The sequence below is a fragment of the Priapulus caudatus genome, unplaced genomic scaffold (assembly GCF_000485595.1).
Source record: "Priapulus caudatus unplaced genomic scaffold, Priapulus_caudatus-5.0.1 Scaffold151, whole genome shotgun sequence".
Classification (NCBI taxonomy): domain Eukaryota; kingdom Metazoa; phylum Priapulida; class Priapulimorpha; order Priapulimorphida; family Priapulidae; genus Priapulus; species Priapulus caudatus.
In genome coordinates, this window is record NW_014577212.1 from 255,470 (window position 1) to 274,247 (window position 18,778).

The 18,778-nt window shown below is 43.3% G+C and overlaps 2 protein-coding genes across 2 annotated transcripts in view; both read right to left on the reverse strand.

Annotated features, from left to right (window-relative positions):
• Nucleotides 1-12,343, reverse strand: part of LOC106806280 (E3 ubiquitin-protein ligase TRAF7-like) — a 23,628-nt gene extending 11,285 nt beyond the window's left edge. Inside the window, exons 1-13 of the mRNA XM_014808160.1 lie at nt 12,196-12,343; nt 10,209-10,330; nt 8,979-9,033; nt 8,763-8,821; nt 8,256-8,315; nt 8,011-8,106; nt 7,107-7,149; nt 6,161-6,338; nt 4,975-5,109; nt 3,887-4,095; nt 2,363-2,427; nt 1,543-1,716; nt 103-225 (exon numbers count right to left, since the gene is read on the reverse strand). Coding sequence (XP_014663646.1) covers nt 103-225; nt 1,543-1,716; nt 2,363-2,427; nt 3,887-4,095; nt 4,975-5,109; nt 6,161-6,338; nt 7,107-7,149; nt 8,011-8,106; nt 8,256-8,315; nt 8,763-8,821; nt 8,979-9,033; nt 10,209-10,301 — 1,290 coding nt within the window. The 5' untranslated portion in view covers nt 10,302-10,330; nt 12,196-12,343. The remainder of the gene's footprint in view (nt 1-102; nt 226-1,542; nt 1,717-2,362; nt 2,428-3,886; nt 4,096-4,974; nt 5,110-6,160; nt 6,339-7,106; nt 7,150-8,010; nt 8,107-8,255; nt 8,316-8,762; nt 8,822-8,978; nt 9,034-10,208; nt 10,331-12,195) is intronic.
• Nucleotides 12,344-14,966: 2,623 nt separating this feature from the next.
• LOC106806272 (leucine-rich repeat-containing protein 15-like) lies at nt 14,967-16,465 on the reverse strand. Its single transcript, XM_014808149.1, has 4 exons — nt 16,210-16,465; nt 15,556-15,701; nt 15,060-15,347; nt 14,967-14,972 (listed from the first exon to the last, which is right to left on the reverse strand). Exons 1-4 carry the CDS (start codon nt 16,463-16,465, stop codon nt 14,967-14,969), a joined length of 696 nt encoding a protein of 231 aa, XP_014663635.1.
• Nucleotides 16,466-18,778: the final 2,313 nt, after the last annotated feature.

Sequence of the window (18,778 nt, forward strand, 5' to 3'; positions counted from 1 at the left end):
TATATATATTATATATATTATTATATATATATATATATATATATATATATATATATATACACATTAGTGCTTGGCAGGCAATATGTGATCATGGATTCTTACGTTAATCATGTTATCAGCTGATCCACTGAACAGTCTGTTACCATAAACGCAGAGTGCCAACACGATGCCAGTGTGTCGCTCCAGTGTCTTGATGCATTTGTATGTAGTACTTGTGTCCCACACCTGTGACAGCACAGAGGCAAAAACATACACTAAAGGTTGCATAAGCAACTCTACAACGTCTGCACATAATAAATGTAAGGGGTAGCGTGTGGAGCGGATTTAGACATGCAATTTCCTCAACAATCTATTGCCCTTTGAAACACTTGTTACTAATCATCTACCCTCAACCAGAGAGACCGGGTACAAGGTGGCGTTGCGCAAAAGATGCGTTGTTCCCCGACCGCCGAGAGCGGTTAAGCCGCGCACTTCCGCGGGACTGGGCGCACGCGACCGCGGTGTGTTGTATATAGCATCTCGCGCTGTCCGCTATACGAATTTGCGCGCCGAAGGAGGGCGGGCGCGCGAATCCGTATAGCGGGAAGCGTAACATCGCGCAGTTTTCGTCACACACCGGCTCGGCTATGGCGGCCTTGGGTGGGGGCATTTGCTGCTGCTGCTGCAGAGCCGCGCTGCGCGGCAGGGGCGAGTTTTGGTTGCTGCTGCTGCTTTGCGAGTATCTACTTAGCTACGTGTAAAAACTGGCACGGCCACGCCACCACGTGCTCGCAGTATTCGCCCGCCACGTTAGCGCATGTGCTCGCATGACGTGCCGTCGCCATGGGCAGCGCGAGGTCAATAGGTTGGTAAAACCTCGCACATACGCAGTCAGGCGCCGGCACGGCGTCAGCACTTTCGGAGATAGCATCTAGGCCCCGCCACCCCACGTGGAGCACCGTACGACACTTCGTAAAAAGCTCTGTGATAGACATAACACTATACTCGGCAGTAGCGCCTGTCATCGCGTATCGGCCAATGAGCGAGCGCGTCATCGCTGATTGACAGCATTTCTGGAATTTTCTTGTAGGAGCCACTACGTCTTAGCCATGAGGCGCGCCACTCCCAAAAAGGTTTAGGGACCGTTTGGAGATGGCCTCAAGCCGTCCATCCCGAAATGTCGGTTGGATTGCGCCCAGTTTTCTCGGAGTGCATTTTCAGACCCCTGTCTAAGGTGTCTGTCTAAGTGGACAAAAAGGGGGCGGCGTATTCGCTGTTGGGGCGCGGCCTTGCCGCGAGCTGTGCGCTGCGCGCAAAAACCGGGGCCGCAAGTCCGTCTAGCAGTGATTGTTCTTTGCCTGGCATGTACAGGCAATTAATCTAATCGAATAAAACCGGAACATAAGCAGCAACTCCTTACTCGGTAGCGCCACCTATAGGAGAGAATGAGTGTCAACTCATTACTCGGTAGCGCCATCTACAGGAGAGAATGAGTGTCAACTCATTACTTGGTAGCACCATCTAGACACGAGGTCGCCCCCCCCCCCCGCAACAAGCTCTAACCTTGATTGTGTTATCAGATGATCCACTAAAGAGGTAGTCACCATGTGTGCAGAGGCACCAGACAGGGCCCATATGGCCGACAAAGGTGCCCTTGCACTTATTGATGCCCTGCAGTGGGTCATACATGCTGTACTGCGTCTGCGCAACGCTGCTCCTTAAAGTTTCCAGTTCCGTCTGCAGCAAAGACAATGTGGCCGTCACATCATCGTTAGCACACGGGATTGTATTACATTGTGACGTTTAATTGCGTGTCGTGTTGCATTGTACTGCATTGCATTGTTGTGCTATGCTATGCTGTTGTGTTGTGTGGTGTTGTGTTGTGTTGTGTTGTGTTGTGTTGTGTTGTGTTGTGTTGTGTTGTGCTGCACTGCATTGCGACAGAGCTCCCTCAAAGAAGAAAAGGTGATTATCACATCATTAGCACAGTGCTAAATCTATGCCTCGTCTTTTTTAATTGGGTTGTGTTGTGTTGTATTGTGTTGTGTTGTGTTGTGTTATCCTGTGTTGAGTTGTGTTGCATTGTTTTATGTTGCATTTCGTTATGTTAGTTCTTCAACATTAATAAACTACTGCATGGTCAGTTTGGAACACGGCCGAGAAAACTAGATCTTGCAACATTAGTCATATATATTCAATGATATTCGATTATTCACATTAAACATGTTAAATACGTGAAAAATCTTGACGTAATAAATAAAATAGATTTTGGTGCACAAGCTTGATCACTCAAACTTATCTGTCACAAAAACAGATTTTTTGGGGTGAAAGTTAGTATGAAAAGGTGTATGACATGCTAGGCAACTAAAACCATACTGCTTACCATGAGTAGATCACAATCTCTTCTTGTCATGTCCAACTCACCTGCTGTCTTCGCTACAATCTGGTCTGAAAGAGGCCAGAATACTGGAATTAATGGCTAGAAAAAATCCAAAACCATCACTGTAGCCAATGATATTGCAAGAAAAAACACAAAAATCAAGGGATTAACAAAGAATGTGCTTCCTGACAAAATCGTATGTATAGAAACACCACATGCGGTTTTCATAAGAATGCAATATTAAATACAGGTGAACATGTGAAATTTAAGACTAGCTATAACCACTCAAAGCAAAAAAAACATAAATGCAGAAATTCTCATGTTAAAGATGTATATAACTAGCCACGGGTGTTTGAAGAAAAAAAAAATTCAGCTGCATAGCTGCTCGTAACACAGCAAGAACAACAAGCATACTCAGTGGTGCATTGTCTATATAACTTACAAGGACCTGCAAAAATACCATCTTTGGATTCTCGAACTTAATTTAGAAGGAAAGTACCTGATTTGTTTATGAGCAAAACTAATCTCATGGAGCCTTGACAGGATGTCATGGAACTGTCACGTGACAATACATGAGTGCCCTGATTGGTGCATTACATTGCACAGTATTGTCACAGGACCAAGTGCACACAAATAGATACACAGGTTGGCAAGAGGAGTGTTCATGTGAAAGCTTTGTTGATTTATCTCACTCATCTACTGAAGCTCATCTACTAAAATCTATCTACTAATAGTCCCTCTACTGGAGCTCAACTACTGAAGTACCTCTACAAAAGTTTCCTCTACTGAAGCCTATGTAGTAAAGCCTATCTACTGAAACCAATCTAGTAAAGCCCATCTACTGAAGCCCATCTACTGAAGTCCATCTTTTAAAGCCCATCTAGTGAAGCCCATCTACTAAAGCCCATCTAGTAAAGCCCATCTACTGAAGCCTATCTAGTAAAGCCCAACTACTGAAGCCTATCTCGTAAAGCCCATCTACTCAAGCCTATCTAGTAAAGCCCATCTACTGAAGCCTATCTACTGAAGCCTATCTAGTAAAGCCTATCTAGTAAAGCCCATCTACTGAAGCCTATCTACTGAAGCCTATCTAGTAAAGCCTATCTAGTAAAGCCCATCTACTGAAGCCTATCTAGTAAAGCCCAACTACTGAAGCCTATCTAGTAAAGTCCATCTAGTAAAGCCCATCTACTGAAGTCCATCTTTTAAAGCCTATCTAGTAAAGCCCATCTACTGAAGCCTATATAATAAAGCCCAACTACTGAAGCCCAACTACTCAAGCCTATCTAGTAAAGCCAAACTACTGAAGCCTATATAGTAAAGCCCATCTACTGAACCCTATCTAGTAAAGCCCAACTTCTGAAGCCTATCTAGTAAAGCCCAACTACTGAAGCCCATCTACTGAAGCCTATCTAGTAAAGCCCAACTACTGAAGCCTATCTAGTAAAGCCCAACTACTGAAGCCCTTCTACTGAAGCCTATTTAGTAAAGCCCAACTACTGAAGCATATCTAGTAAAGCCTGGCACCTGACTTGACATCGAGCATCTCAACTCGCTCGGACACCTTGCCCAGCATCGAGCGCAGGAAGCTGATCTCCTGGTCCTTCTGCTGCATCGAGGCCTGCATCTCGTTAAGCCGCTCCTCCGTGCGCTGCATGAACTCCTTCAGCGGCTCGAAACGACACGACGTGTCGAGGTGCGTCTCCAGCTCCTCCCCCGTGCCACAAAACCCACACCTGCAAGCACACAGCACAGGTCAGGCCCGCCAACCACACACACCTACAAGCACACCACACAGGTCAGTCCCGCCCACCACACGCACCTACAAGCACACCACACAGGTCAGGCCCGCCCACCGCACGCACCTACAAGCACACCACACAGGTCAGGCCTACCCACCACACACACCTACAAGCACACCACACAGGTCAGGCCCGCCCACCACACGCACCTACAAGCACACCACACAGGTCAGGCCCGCCCACCACACACACCTACAAGCACACCACACAGGTCAGGCCCACCCACCACACACACCTACAAGCACACCACACAGGTCAGGCCCACCCACCACACACACCTACAAGCACACCACACAGGTCAGGCCCGCCCACCACACACACCTACAAGCACATCGCAGAGGTAAGCCCCATCTCACATATTCGTTACAAATAGACAAGCTAGCAGCGAAACATGTTAGATCTGATCGTAGTGAGCAAAGGTGCATATAAATAAATCACAAAATGTTCTCAGTAGGCCAGAAATGTACAGCGAAGTAATCAATTTTGAAAAACTCAAGTGAGAACTTGAGTTAAAAACTGAAGATTTGAACTGAAAATCAGCTGAAAGAAAGCTGAAAACCAGTGAACATCAATACTGAGATACTGAGATCATCAAAAATTCAACTGTTTCTTCAATGCCGACGAGCTCACAGGCTGGATAACTCGAAAAGTTTATTCAGTTTAAATTGTGAAATAATCACTACGAGTGTGCAGATTCTTCTACCACTGCCCCCCACTCAGGACATGGCATATTTATGACCCGGTGACGAGTGGTAGGCCGCAGTGCTAGGCAGACTGCAGCAGATGGGATGGTGAGTGTCTGAGAACACTTACCCGTACTTAACGTGAGGACACGACAGATTCTCACAGTGCTTCATGTGATCGTCGAGATCCATCGCCCGCACCGGCGCACATGTCGGGTTGTTCGGACACTGAATGACCCGAAACCCGCATCCATCTTCGTGCTCCCTACAGATGAAACACGGAGCGGGATGCGAGTGAGCAAGGCAACATGGGGGCAATATTACAGAATCAATGGATAACGTGAGGATAAGTGACTTATATCACCTCATGTATAAACATCATATTCAGGGTTTCTTCGGAGGGAAAATTAGACAACGGAGGTAATGGCCAGTTTGGGGAAAAAACGCGCATGATGGATTCAAAGGCGTGCAGTAGGCACGAATGTGGATTCTGCAGGCAGACGCCGGGGGAGAGAGGTAGAGGGGAGTTCTGGGGGTCTCCCCCAGCAAAATTTTAAGGCACTGATTGTTACAGTTGCGTGGGCATGCTTATTGCTGTATAATTATGTACGGGTGGGCACCGCTGGTATGAGGGAGCGACAGCGAAATTGGACAGTTCCCGGAATCGAGGAAATCGCTGCAATCGGAAATGACACAGGAGTGTGCTTGCACGCAAAAAGAAACGTTGCTTTGAATTTCATTACGATTTTCCATGTATATAGTCAGAAGCAAATGGTGATCTATTTATTTTTGGATTGACACTATTTTGACAATGGCGGGTAAATATAGGAACATTTTCACAACGGCGTTGTTAAATTTGACAACGGCGGTGCGCCGCAGTGCCTCCAATGTAGAAGAAACCCTGATATTATAGAATCTAATCATATTACATGTCGACGAGAATAAATTATCGTAGTGATTGCATTTTGCATGGGACACAAAGCTAGTTACATCGGGGACCGCGCTGAAACACGAGTAATTGTGAAATGTGAGAATGTGAACCAAGGAGCGATGCAAACCTGTCACAATTTCTGACATTAACATTCTGTATGCAGGCCAGTTAACAATCGACTAATTAATCTGCAGGAGTTCTACAATAAAATCGGGCTGTCACTGTGAGATATTTAACACCAAACCTCTTAGACTGACAACATTCCGGTCTTTAATGTGAAAATCAATCTCAGAGCCTGCTAGTACGGTGTTGTGAACCCCAGAGGCCTGCACGCAGTATAAATTTATCATTATATCATTTATATATCACGGCATCGTCAAAGTACCTGCGCGTGTGCACCTTGATGGTTTCCGTGCAGCCTGATGCGTCGATGTGCCAGCCGCTGCCGTCGTCACGTCGCGTGCAGCCGTACCTACAGTGCACGAGCAGCTCGCCTATCTGCTCAGACACGGCTATGTTCGCAACGACCACCGACAGCTTGCTGTTGTCAACGGGACACACGTCTGCAAGTGACACGCTCAAGGTTATTCACGCTCTCTTCCACCGACCGTTGGTCAGCGGGTGTTGTCGCACAGCCATCCGTGATCACATCTGACCACTTATTGATGGGCAAGCACGTCCACCATGTCTGGTGAGACATATTTCTGCCGACTGCTAATTGCACCATAAGGGAAAAATTATCATTTGTTTGCGCATATTGCAAAATTTTGGTTCACACGCATGGTAAACATATATCTTACACCATCCACATGCGTCCTAAACTGAGGGGTTTGTCTGTTAAGCTCAGCCACAAGTAAAACCTCTCCAACGAAATACTGAACTGGATATGGCGCAACAGTTCTGACTAGGGGTGGGACGATGTTGGTAGCTCACAATACAAGCCGTATCACGATACACATTTCATGATATGATCCGCATCATGATACACCTTTTTTCCGATATGATATGCATCACGATACATCTTGCACAATATGATACATATCGCGTTACTTTCAAGAGAAACTAGGTGTATAGCAAACTATACACTTAACTGGTACTCAACCAATCATGGGAACGCTTACAAATCAGTACCATGAAGCGCTTAGTAAACAGCTCCTATTAAATTGCATATTGTATCACGGTGCTTTTGTCTTTTGATGAAACTACGCTACTAAATTATATGGATTTCATTCAGTATAGTATTTATACGTTTCATAAACGGTCACACGTGGTCAAGGTATGTATGGTGATACATCAGTATATCGATGAATCTTCCCACCCCTAGTTTTTACCTCCATGCTTTTTGCTGGTGACACACACGCGACAGAATGTGTGCTGCAAGAGAATAAACAAGAGTGCTATACAACAACAAAGGTTAAACAAGCAAAGCACATACAAACTTTAGATTTTTTGGATTCTGAATGACTGCTATAAAATGAGACCCAAAATGATATTTTACATTTCTAGTACCGTATATGATCGCGTAATAACCGCAAATTTGGCCTCAGATTTCAACCCTGTATTTGCTCTGCGGTTTATAAGTGCGCCATACCGTGAGGGGAAATATTTGTTCATCGATCGTTGCTGAGTCTTGTCCCTCGCGGGGGCGATAATTGGTGAATCTAACGTTCATTAAATAAATGCATAAATCGTGTTTGCCTAAATGTTTTGATAATGTAGTACGGTATTAACTATGATTGAAATATTTTTTCCCAAATTCAAATGTTATAAATAATTTATTAAATTGCCAACAGATGGCAGCACTTCGGAAAAAAGCAATCATTTCATATCAAAGCAGCGAAGCGGATCGGTCGTCAATTACCCGGTACCATAAATGCTTTGTCTAGCGAAAGTGTAAATTTGTATAAGGAGTCTTCAAACATGTCATGATGTGCTCATAATCTGTGTGCGGTTTATACCTGAACTAGGCGCAATACTTGGTTACCCGATTCAAATTGAGGTGCAGCTTATAGTCGCCCGCGGTTATTACGCGATCATATACGGTATAATAGCAAAGGTCACACCATACCAGGAACTTATTTACATCTGCTAACACTAGCTAAATTTCGAAACATGACTCGAGATTTTGTTTCACAATTGCAGCTATTCTGTTTACATAGGGAGTGGCGCAGCATGACATGCAAGTTGATTGCAGCAACCAACACTCCTGTATTGATACCATCTTTGCAAACTCACCCCACAGATGGTTATTACTGGATCTTTATATACATTGCTACACAAGGTACAGAAAAGCTTCTTGTTTGGCATCTCCACGAAGCATAGTGGCCCAACCTGTAGAACACAGACAGAAATACAAACATAACTATTGGTCAACATAAGTATTACTACTGCAATAGAATGATATCTCTTGGACCCACCAAGAGTTCATCTGATAATATTTTTAGAACATTCACTCTTTCCTAAAGCGAATATTTACTTACATCATCATCTTCATTAATGTGGCTGTATCCAGGATCATGCCTGCTAGGTGACATTAGTGGCTGTAATGCATACAGATGTCAGTATAAGTACAATACAATACATTATTTGTACAAATGATCTACTTATCTATATACATCTATATATATATATATATAACACATAAAAAAAATAGGTAAAGGGTGTTTGAATTTTAATCAGCAAGCTTTTGAGATGTACATCTCTTCCACTTCTTCTATATATATATATAAATATATATATATACAATGATACATCAAAAAGGTAAAACAAGAGAAAACCACGTATGTGGTGGAAAAAAAGTGAATCTTACTGTTATATTAATCCTATTCACATTTCATCATAAATTTAGGCCTACAATACAAATACAGCAGGAGCAAAATCCACCTTAATGATTAGAATTATGCTGACTCATACATAGGAAAACATGCAAATTATAACAAGCATTAAATGGCCACAAATACCAAAAGAAGTAGTGAGCTGTGACTAACCTTCTCTGTCTTGCTACCACTGTTTGGTGAAGAGTCAATTCCCGAATCAGAACTGACATCTGGTACAGAAATGAAAAGCAACTTTTAAACTAATTAAAAACAAGTGAGCATATAACATATACCATCATAATTTTTTTTATCATTCCTTAAATAGTATTTTTTCATGGAAATTCACGTGTTGTTCTATAACAAATGGTTACTTATTCCTGCATGTACCTTGAGGATGTTGTTTACAGATCAGAGGTGATTTCTGCATGTCATATCCGTTCACCTGAAAATTACCTCAATTCAGTAATGAGCACATTTTAATTTCCAAATTTAAAATTAAACTAGAGCCGCAGAGCTCAGTTGAAGTCTGTTGCTATGCTTATAAACTCTAAACTTCATTCGTGCGTAGTAATACGTTTGTTAGGCCCAAATGTGTTCGCATATGCGCTGAAACATTTGAAGGCATGAGGATGGTAGCAGTAACCTTTGTGAATTGGGTGGGGACATTGATTTGACATGCCGAGTCCTTTTCGCGATCCCCCCTGATGTCCCGAATATCAAGACCGTACGTCGAGCGGTTAAGATTTGTGCCATCACTGTTGACGGACAGACGCACACACGGACGTATGGACGGACAGCCATTCATGCGATTCTACAAGCTGCAACTGACTTCGTCAGATGAGCTAACAAAATTCATATTTCAATTTCTACGTTGTTAGCCCCTTGTAACTGTAGAAATCTACCATAATAACCATGTCTCAAGAGACAGCACAGTAATGGCCCTTGAGTTAAATTATGCTGTTATCACCAGTTTATTTATATGTGATTCATGCCTAATTGTATTCCTTCCCAGGGGTTTTCCCAAGAATTTCAGAAGGCATGCTGGGCAATTAGGCAACTCATCCCAAATTGCTAACTCGAGTCGATTACACGTGATCAGGCGTTAATAATGACAAATTGTCATTATGACATTTGTCATTATTAACCCCTGACATAATGTAAACAGCCTTCCAATACACAGATAAACTTGATCAGTTCAGAGACATACACACATCAAACTGTGAACATAATTTAACAGCATGACCATGATGTAACTTTCAAACCTGATCATAGCTGGCAATTAAGATGTGCCAGAGAATTTATGGGATGTCACAAATTAGCTTTAGCTGAAGGCATGTCAGACCCAACATGTGTTAAAAATCTGGGAGATTCCTGCTTTCAGTATTAGTTCAATGTTAAAACCTTAGCTAAGAATCCCAAAAGGGAATGACCACCTTGTTCATATGGGTCATTAGCATCAGTAAAACTGTAAAATATCACAAAATCATCATACCTACTGATACTATATAATGGCCGATAAAGTAGTAAACACCCATGCAGTGGTATTCTTCTTTTTACCATTATAATATTAATATAGACATACCTTAAATTCGTGGCTGTACTAATGTTAATACTTACAACGCCAACTACTTCAGTCTGTGACGGCTGTTTCCCTTTCACTTGGCTGGATGCAACTGTTGGCATACCAGCTTCTGAATACCTTGCTGCCATCTCGTATAGTCTTTAGTTAGCCGGTACACCTATTTGACGTAGGAAGCAATAGCTGTTGTTGTGCGATTTCCAATCAATGATAAAAAGCTTGAGCATACAGTACATAGTACAGCCCATAGGTGTTTCCTACAGTAATTAACCTCAGCAGTGTAAAAGTGATTTGTGGGCTATAGTAATAGGCATAATAGCAATGTATAGGTAAAATAATAGAAAATGCGAGCAGCTCCTTTATTCCTATGAAATGGCATCTATGGATGGATCTAGAGATTGGAACAAAGTATATCATATTTTAAGTCAAGCATGGGTCATAGCTCCAAGAAACACTCACACATACAATTTGTATTAACATTAGCTTCGCAGCCTGGTCAGGCCAAGTCTAACCCGACAAGTTTATGTGCACAAAATTTCGCCTATATATGTACATATATATATACAAACATATTTCTAGCATGCATTCATCTTTCAAGCCTTATTTGCAAATGCACATAATCCTATTATAACAGTTAAGGGTACTATGTTACATCATGCACAACACTTACTTAGTATACTATGCTATACGTGTCGATTTCTGATAAACTAAATTTCTTGCAGAAGTGTGATCTAGTCGTGCAATCATCTGCATTCCATAACGGGGTCAATTTGACAATTTTGTGATCTAAAAGTGTGAAAATGGTACTGCTCTACGTTCCGAAATTTGGAGAAGGACAAAGCAACACTACATAAGCTTCAGACATTCCTCAATAGCTGCCTGCGCAAAATCCTCCGTGTACATTGGCCAGAGAAGATCTCAAATGAAGAACTGTAGAAAACAACAGACCAGGAACCAATCGCTACACAGATCCTGAGAAGGAATTGGAGCTGGATTGGACACTCCCTCAGGAAGCCTGCGAGTAACATCACCAGGCACCTGGAATCCACATGGAAAGAGGAAGAGGGGAAGGCCAAGAAACAGGTGGCATAGAGACACCCAGGCAGAAATGCAGAGAAGCGGTCACTCCTGGAGGGAAATGGAAAAAACAGCCGAGGGTCGACTGCGCTGGTGGAGCGTCGTCGATGGCCTATGCTCCTCATGGGGCTAAAGGGTTCAAGTAAGTAAGTGATCTAAAAGTGAATTTCTATCCGGTCGGCTAAAGAATACGAGTTTATGTTGCAGGATAGGGAGATTGTTAATTGTGCCACTACAGTGTTGCCGCCCAAGCCAAAAACATTCTTCTCAAATTCTAGACACATGTTGTAATATAGCCCTGTAGCCAGAGCGAATGAGGTACATGGGTAGAGCTAAGGCTGAGCCAGGCCTCAGGTGGAGTAAGGTCGCATAGTTCACTAGCGATTTAGTTGTGTGCATGATGATGGTCAGAAAGATCATGGGCCCAAACTACTAACAGTTAATACTAATAATAGCTTAGTATGCCATGTACTGTATGTATGTACCAGTCACGATACCCGTAGCAGAGTAGCCCAAGGTTCACACATCGGTATAGCCTATAGCATATAGGCATAGGGACTAGCCATTACTAATACTAGTTACACATTAGTGGCGCCGAGAGGGTCTATGTCCCCCAGGGTACTGCCGGACCGTAACTCGCCTACTCCACTAACGAGTCTAGGGAGTCGCCTATGCCTACTCCCTAACCCTAACCATATCAAATACTTACCAGGGTACGTTCCGGTATACCGGACCATACCCAGGGTACGTTCCGGCAGTACCCTGGGGGACATAGACCCTATGAGCATTAGTGGCAATAGCAATGAGAATCGCTTCCCTAACCGGATCTATGAGTATGACTATGAGTATGAGTATGACTATGAGTCAGTATGACGAACGCATGCGACTTTTAAATATGCGGTTCAACGTGGTCGCACATAAATAACTATCAGTACTAGCCTGTAGTACCTGGTGTTGTGAATATTTAATCTCCATAGACCGAGTTACGACGACGAGTATATCATCACTCACTTGACTTCAAACTCACTTGACTCACGCCTACAAAACCTATGAAAACGCATCGCAAAATAGCGACCGACAGGGTTGCCGGAAACGTGTAAGTGCTGCCCCCTGGAGTTTCTTACAAGAACTAATCCTTATCTCGCAACATGACCGGTTCCCGATTGTGTGACCGGTCGGATAGCCATGCACTTCAAATGGGCTTTGGGGAAAGGGGATCGATCTATTTATGTGACAATATTTGGTCAACATCACTCGTGTAACGCCTAATGGATTGGGATCGGTCGCACACACACTACACACACACACACACCCACACACACACACACACACACACACACACGCACACACACACCACACACACACACACACACACGCACAACACACAGATACCCCCCCCCCCACACACCACACAGGATACAACGCCCCCCACACACACACACGTGACACACAACACCCACACACACACACACACACACACACTACACACCAACACACACACACACATCACACGCAGCACACACACAGATACACCCCCCCCCCACACGACACACACATAACAACACACACACACACACACACACGACACAACACACACACGACACACCACACCCACACACACACACACACACACTATGCACCCACACACACACGACACACACACACACACACACACAACACACACACACACACACCACACACAACCACACACACACACACACACACACACACACATCACACACACCGCGCGCGCGCGCGCGCACACACACAGCACAACACACACAACACATACCCACACACATACACACCAGAACAACAACAACAACAACAACAACAACAACACGCCGCTCTACTTGCCGACTTGCAGAAGCAGTGTATAGACTTCGCCATCAACGCGAAGCCGCTGGCGCGCTACATGCCGCAGGACAAAAGCTCGATCCGCTACCGCATCTGGAAGCTGGTCGTCTCGTCGGTCTTCGAGTGGCCATATAATACACATTACATACATTACATATTACATTACATATTACATATACGCACACAGACACCCACATTTATATAAATCTAAACACATATTCATTCAGAATACAACATAATAGATTTATTGTTCTCCTATCTGCTATATGTTGTTAAAATTGTATTTTTTTAAATATTTTTAAATGTGCTAAGTGAAGGCTTTCTTTTTGTGTCTATTGGTAGTTTATTCCATTGGTTTATTGCCTCCTTAGTGAGCGAGTTGTGTCCATACATATTATTTGTGTCTAATTCTGGATTAAATCCCTATGTCCCAGGTTGGGACACGGCCAACCCAGAAGCCATTTGGCTAATGCCGTGATACATTTTAGAAATAATAATAATAATAATAATGATGATAATAGTGATAATGATAATAATAATAATAATGTGTTATTATGATTACTATACTATAGTTAGGGGTTTAGAGATTTACATATTTCATGATACTAATAAGAATGTAAAAAATCACAACAAAATTAATTGAAATATACATCTAAAACTCGTGACGTATGGTAATTAAATCAATGCTCTGCTGTGTTGTAATAACATAATTAATATGTAGAAAAACAGAATAACAGTGTGTGATTTATGTCTGCTTTATTTCACTCTATCAGCGATTCTCCCAGCGACCTCGAAGAGAATCAGCTCTACAGCAGAGCATCTTCTGCGTGTTGCTGGCCCGCACCAGAGGGCGCTGCTTCCAGCGGCTGAACCAACTCGTCTGCCTGGTGTCCACGCTGCTCTGCGTGCATGTCTACCTGCAAAGCGTGCAGCCAGACTTCCTAGCGATGGCCGTAGAGGAATGGCGTGACGACCTACCGAGTCTGCAGCTGTTGTTTATCTGCGTTGTTGTCAGCGCTGCCGTAGCCTTGCTCTTCATGGGAGTGGAAGCCATCTTTGCTAACTTAAGCAGCGGAGCGGGAGAGGTTGTTGCCTCGGCTTGTGGAAGCACGAAGATGACACGTAGAACACCAGGTGAGATGTCAACCGCCCATGCAGGCTGAATACTAGCGACTAGCAGCATGATTACTGCACACTGAGTGCACAGCCTTGAAATAAACGTGTGATCTTTAAATACAGGTTGTCATTGTTATATTCGTATATGTGGTCGCACATTCCCGTAGGCTACATTGTTATATTCGTATATGTGGTCGCACATTCCCGTAGGCTACATTGTTATATTCGTATATGTGGTCGCACATTCCCGTAGGCTACATTGTTATATTCGTATATGTGGTCGCACATTCCCGTAGGCTACATTATTGTGTTTTAATCATTGTGAACCTTAAGTGGGGATTAATGGATGTAATCATAGTGATATGTCTTTGTAGATAATTGAGCAATTACATGGTGCGATTTATTTTATACAGGCATGAACAAACCAAGTGACATCTTTTCCCCAACGAGCAGCTGCAGACAGCTCTTAGCAAGAGTAGACGTGGTAAACGAGGATGTTAGCACATCAAACAACAATAATAACAAATGCAAGGGGGATGTCATCTCACCTACATCAACACTGATATCCAGACTTTTCTCTCCAGACAAACTTAGCAAGGTGCTGAGAATCGACAAGCTCACAGCGACGCAAAAAACCGACCTTATTGACGTTATTGAAGCGTATCGCCCGACGGGCGTCGTGATGCGACGCAATAAGAAGCTTGAGTGTGTCGATGCGGACACGGCACTCAATGTACTACGCACAGCTACACCTGCGCATACGCCCAACAAACCATGTCATGATAATCCACAGTGGTAAACTCGCAAATTTGCTTAATCCGGATTAGATCGCAACTTGCCTCTAGCTTGTTTAATCCCGCGAATGCTCCGGCTACAATGTTATTTAGATTGTTCTTAAATAGTCCCAAGAAAGTTATGACGTCTGTGTTTTCGAAGGCCCCAGCATCGATGCGGCTGATGTTATTATATCTTAGATCGACAGAGCGGACTTTTCTCAAACCGGAGAAGGTGCCCGCTTCGAGCGCGTGCAGGTTATTGTATTTCAGCATCATCGTGTAGAGTTGTCCCATTTCGGCAAAGAGCCCCGGTTTGATGAACCCGCTTTTGTTATGCGACAAGTCCAAGTACTGAAACAGTTTAGGGATGAAATCGGCTTAAGACGGGGCAATGGTGCAGTAGCCACTAAATTTTGAAAGCCACTAATGTTTTGAAATGCGAGTGTGAGATTGCGGTTGGACGAACGATAGAAAAAGCATCACGCGATCGTGGTAATAAACACACTGTGAAGTTACTAACACTCCCACGGCAGCTCATGGCGGTTAAATGAATGTGTACCTCTAGTGTTGACAGACCTCCCAGCGCGTTGGGTGCAATGGTAGTGAGTGCGCCGAATTGTAGAAAGAGCCTAAGTAGTTGCCTGAAGGAGGAGAATATTCTTTCAGGCAACGTTGTGAAGCGATTGTAGCTGAGATCCAGGAATTCTGAAGATAATAATAGAAATTAACATCCGTGTCACATCGAGATTCGCCTGAAATAATTGTCATCTATCTTTACTCCTTCCTTTTTTTCATCAGGACAGAGCTCTCTTGTGTTTTCTAAATTCCTGTTTCAATCAGTGAATACAGTCGCGGGATATATATAGTTGGGGGAACGAGGGTGTCTATTACCAGTATCCCAGGTAACAGAATATATCCCAATTTCTAGGTAAACAATTACATACAAAAATATGCCAGTTCCCAGTTAAATAAAATCGCAACCACCCCTATGTTAAATCTTAAAAGCATCCTAATTTTAAGCATTTATCCGGCATTACCCGGCTACCAGATAATTAAAAATGGCCCAATTCCGCGCCCCCAAAATAATATAAACCACTCCAGTGCTCTTGAGATTAAAAGAAATTCCTTAAAAACGACTACAGCACTTGCCTCTCTAAGCGGTGACTGCACGCAATGCCGCCGCACGGCCACGGGAACTACACGGAGCACATACCGACATGGCTGACAGAGGGGAAGATCACCGACGGCTGCTCGGTCATCCCAAGCGACGTCAGGATCAGCTCTATCAGGCCGCGTATACCCGCGAACGACTGCGCATTCATCGTCGGTCGGCTAGAGGAGCTGATGGTCAGCGAAAATATCTCCAGATCGCTGAACATGCCTGCCAGTATCTCGGTCAGGTCGGCGAAGCCGATGATCTGAAGGCGACTCATCGTCGTGTACTGCAAGCGGCCAACGATGGCCGTCATCTCATGCCGCCGACATGTGCGAGCCGGAGCAATAGACGCTCACGCTGGCGTTCTCATAGTCGCGGGTGCATTCGCATGGAAAAATTCCATCCTTCTCTGGGCAGAAGCTCGCTGCTTGTGCGGCCGCCGTCAGCAGCAACAGGAGCGATGGAAGAAACTGGAGCCACATCTTCGTGTCAGCTAGCATCAGAGTGTCTTAACTCACCTGCGTCTAACTCTGGCAGAGGGGCAGTATTACACATCGCAACATGATGCAGCATCTTTACTAATTATATCCTTATCGGGTTCCAATAGTCATTGAGTATTTACTGATGATAACAGAGATAGTAATCCGAAATGTCTGTTAACCCTATCGTAAGGAAGCGGTGTATTCTATTAACCATATTGTAAGTAATCAGTTTTTCTGTTAACCATAATGTGAGGAATCAATATGATTATTTGGTCAACCCTATTGTGAGCGAATGGGAAGTGACCTAGTGTTCTCGTGAGCTTAAACACTGTCCATGTCAGCTCTCACTGTACTATCTTGCGTTTCTAGAATGTCACCTTATAGCGTTTTTAACGCCGAGCTGTTCTTCTTTTACTGTGAGTGAGTTTAAGGCGTGAGATCAAGCAGCTGCTAAGGCAACATAGCATGAACTAAATCGATGTCCCTAAGAACTAGTGCAGGCATGATTTCCTACAAACCTCTCTATTTCCGTAGTAAGTGCCGAATAATACCGTAAAAAATATGCATCTCTATCATTTCTTACATATCATAATCTTCTATCATTCTAATGCCGTATCACTAGCATATGTTTATGAATGTGAACATGTTTCAACCAGACGCTCGTGTCAGTTTATTCATAGTCGAACGTCACGGGCGTGAAGTTGAACAGCTTATACGTAGCAACGATAGATATAGCTTTTCAGCATACTGTGGCGTTAGCTCCAAGAAACGGTATCGCTATGGTTAGGATACCCGTCTGGATGTATAGACAATCCGTATAGGATGTATAGACAATCCGTCGCACAGCCTGGTCGGGCTAACTGTGGCGTGAGACCGTCTGCATCTGTGCCATTTAAAAAAAAATAATGAGTTATAGGTGGCAGTTGGATCTACAGGTGATTCGTTGTTTAGGAGATTATGCATTAGTCTATAAATTATAATATTAGACCGTGGATGTGTGACTTACCATTTAGTTAATCATAAACATCGCGTGCATATCTTACAGTCGTGCGGTTGATGGACTCTTGGGAATATACTTAACAAATAACAGTAGCGCTACGGAGAGGCCGCTGCACCCGCTCTCATTACTTGCGAAAACAGTGACGTATACATAATGCTGACATTATCACTTATTTTTACTTATTCCTGCTAAAATGACGAACCTATGTATATTAAATAACGACAAAAGTATCAATACTCGTTTTAGCATACATACTGTTAAGTGATAGTGGGCATCGTTGGAAACTATTGGATTCTGTAAACGGTGGTTGAATGAAACCACGGCATTTTTATCACCTGCTTATTCTGTAATATGTCATCAACGTAATTTTTAACCGATCACCGGCATCGAACCCGCGCGTTCTTTGTGCTAAGCTCTCGTAGAAATATAATTAGCAAAATGTTTGTTATAATGATGTCTTTTTTGATTTCCTATTTACGAAGATTTTCGTGGGTTGCAAGCCTAAAAGTACATCTGCCGCGTATCATTTTTTTAAATAATGTTGGGACGTTATGATATCCGGTGTTCTCTGGGATATGTGGAGATATCTAGGACATTGGTTTTCAGGTGTTCAGTGCGAGCGCTAAATATTCAATCTCATATTTAACATTGGTATTCTTATCATTTCCTGCACCATTGCACTATGTTTTTCCCCGTTATTTTGCCGATGTATGTGCTTGGTATTTGAGCAATCAAATTAATCGAAATTTGAGTTTCAATTTAAAATTACTCGCTCAATAGTCTGCAGTATAAAGTTTAATCCACTACGTGGCAGCACCATCCAATACTTGGTATGCTCTGATTTGTTATAGGCATACCCTATTCTTTAGCCTTGCTGTCTCAGGCGCTCAGTCGTTTTACAGACCATGCAGACCTATATACCCGTATCGTAACTCAAAATTATTGCACTGAATAGTTGCGGGGGATTTGTCTGTTCAGATTTAATTCGAACGACTGCACATGACCGGACAATGACCTCATAGACAAGAGAACCCTGATAAATGGTAACGTGGCACACCCATCGATTTAAAAAAATCTAATACCATGAAGATTATACTATTACCCCAATGAAAAAATTTAAAGTATGATGTATTGAGTACCGAAG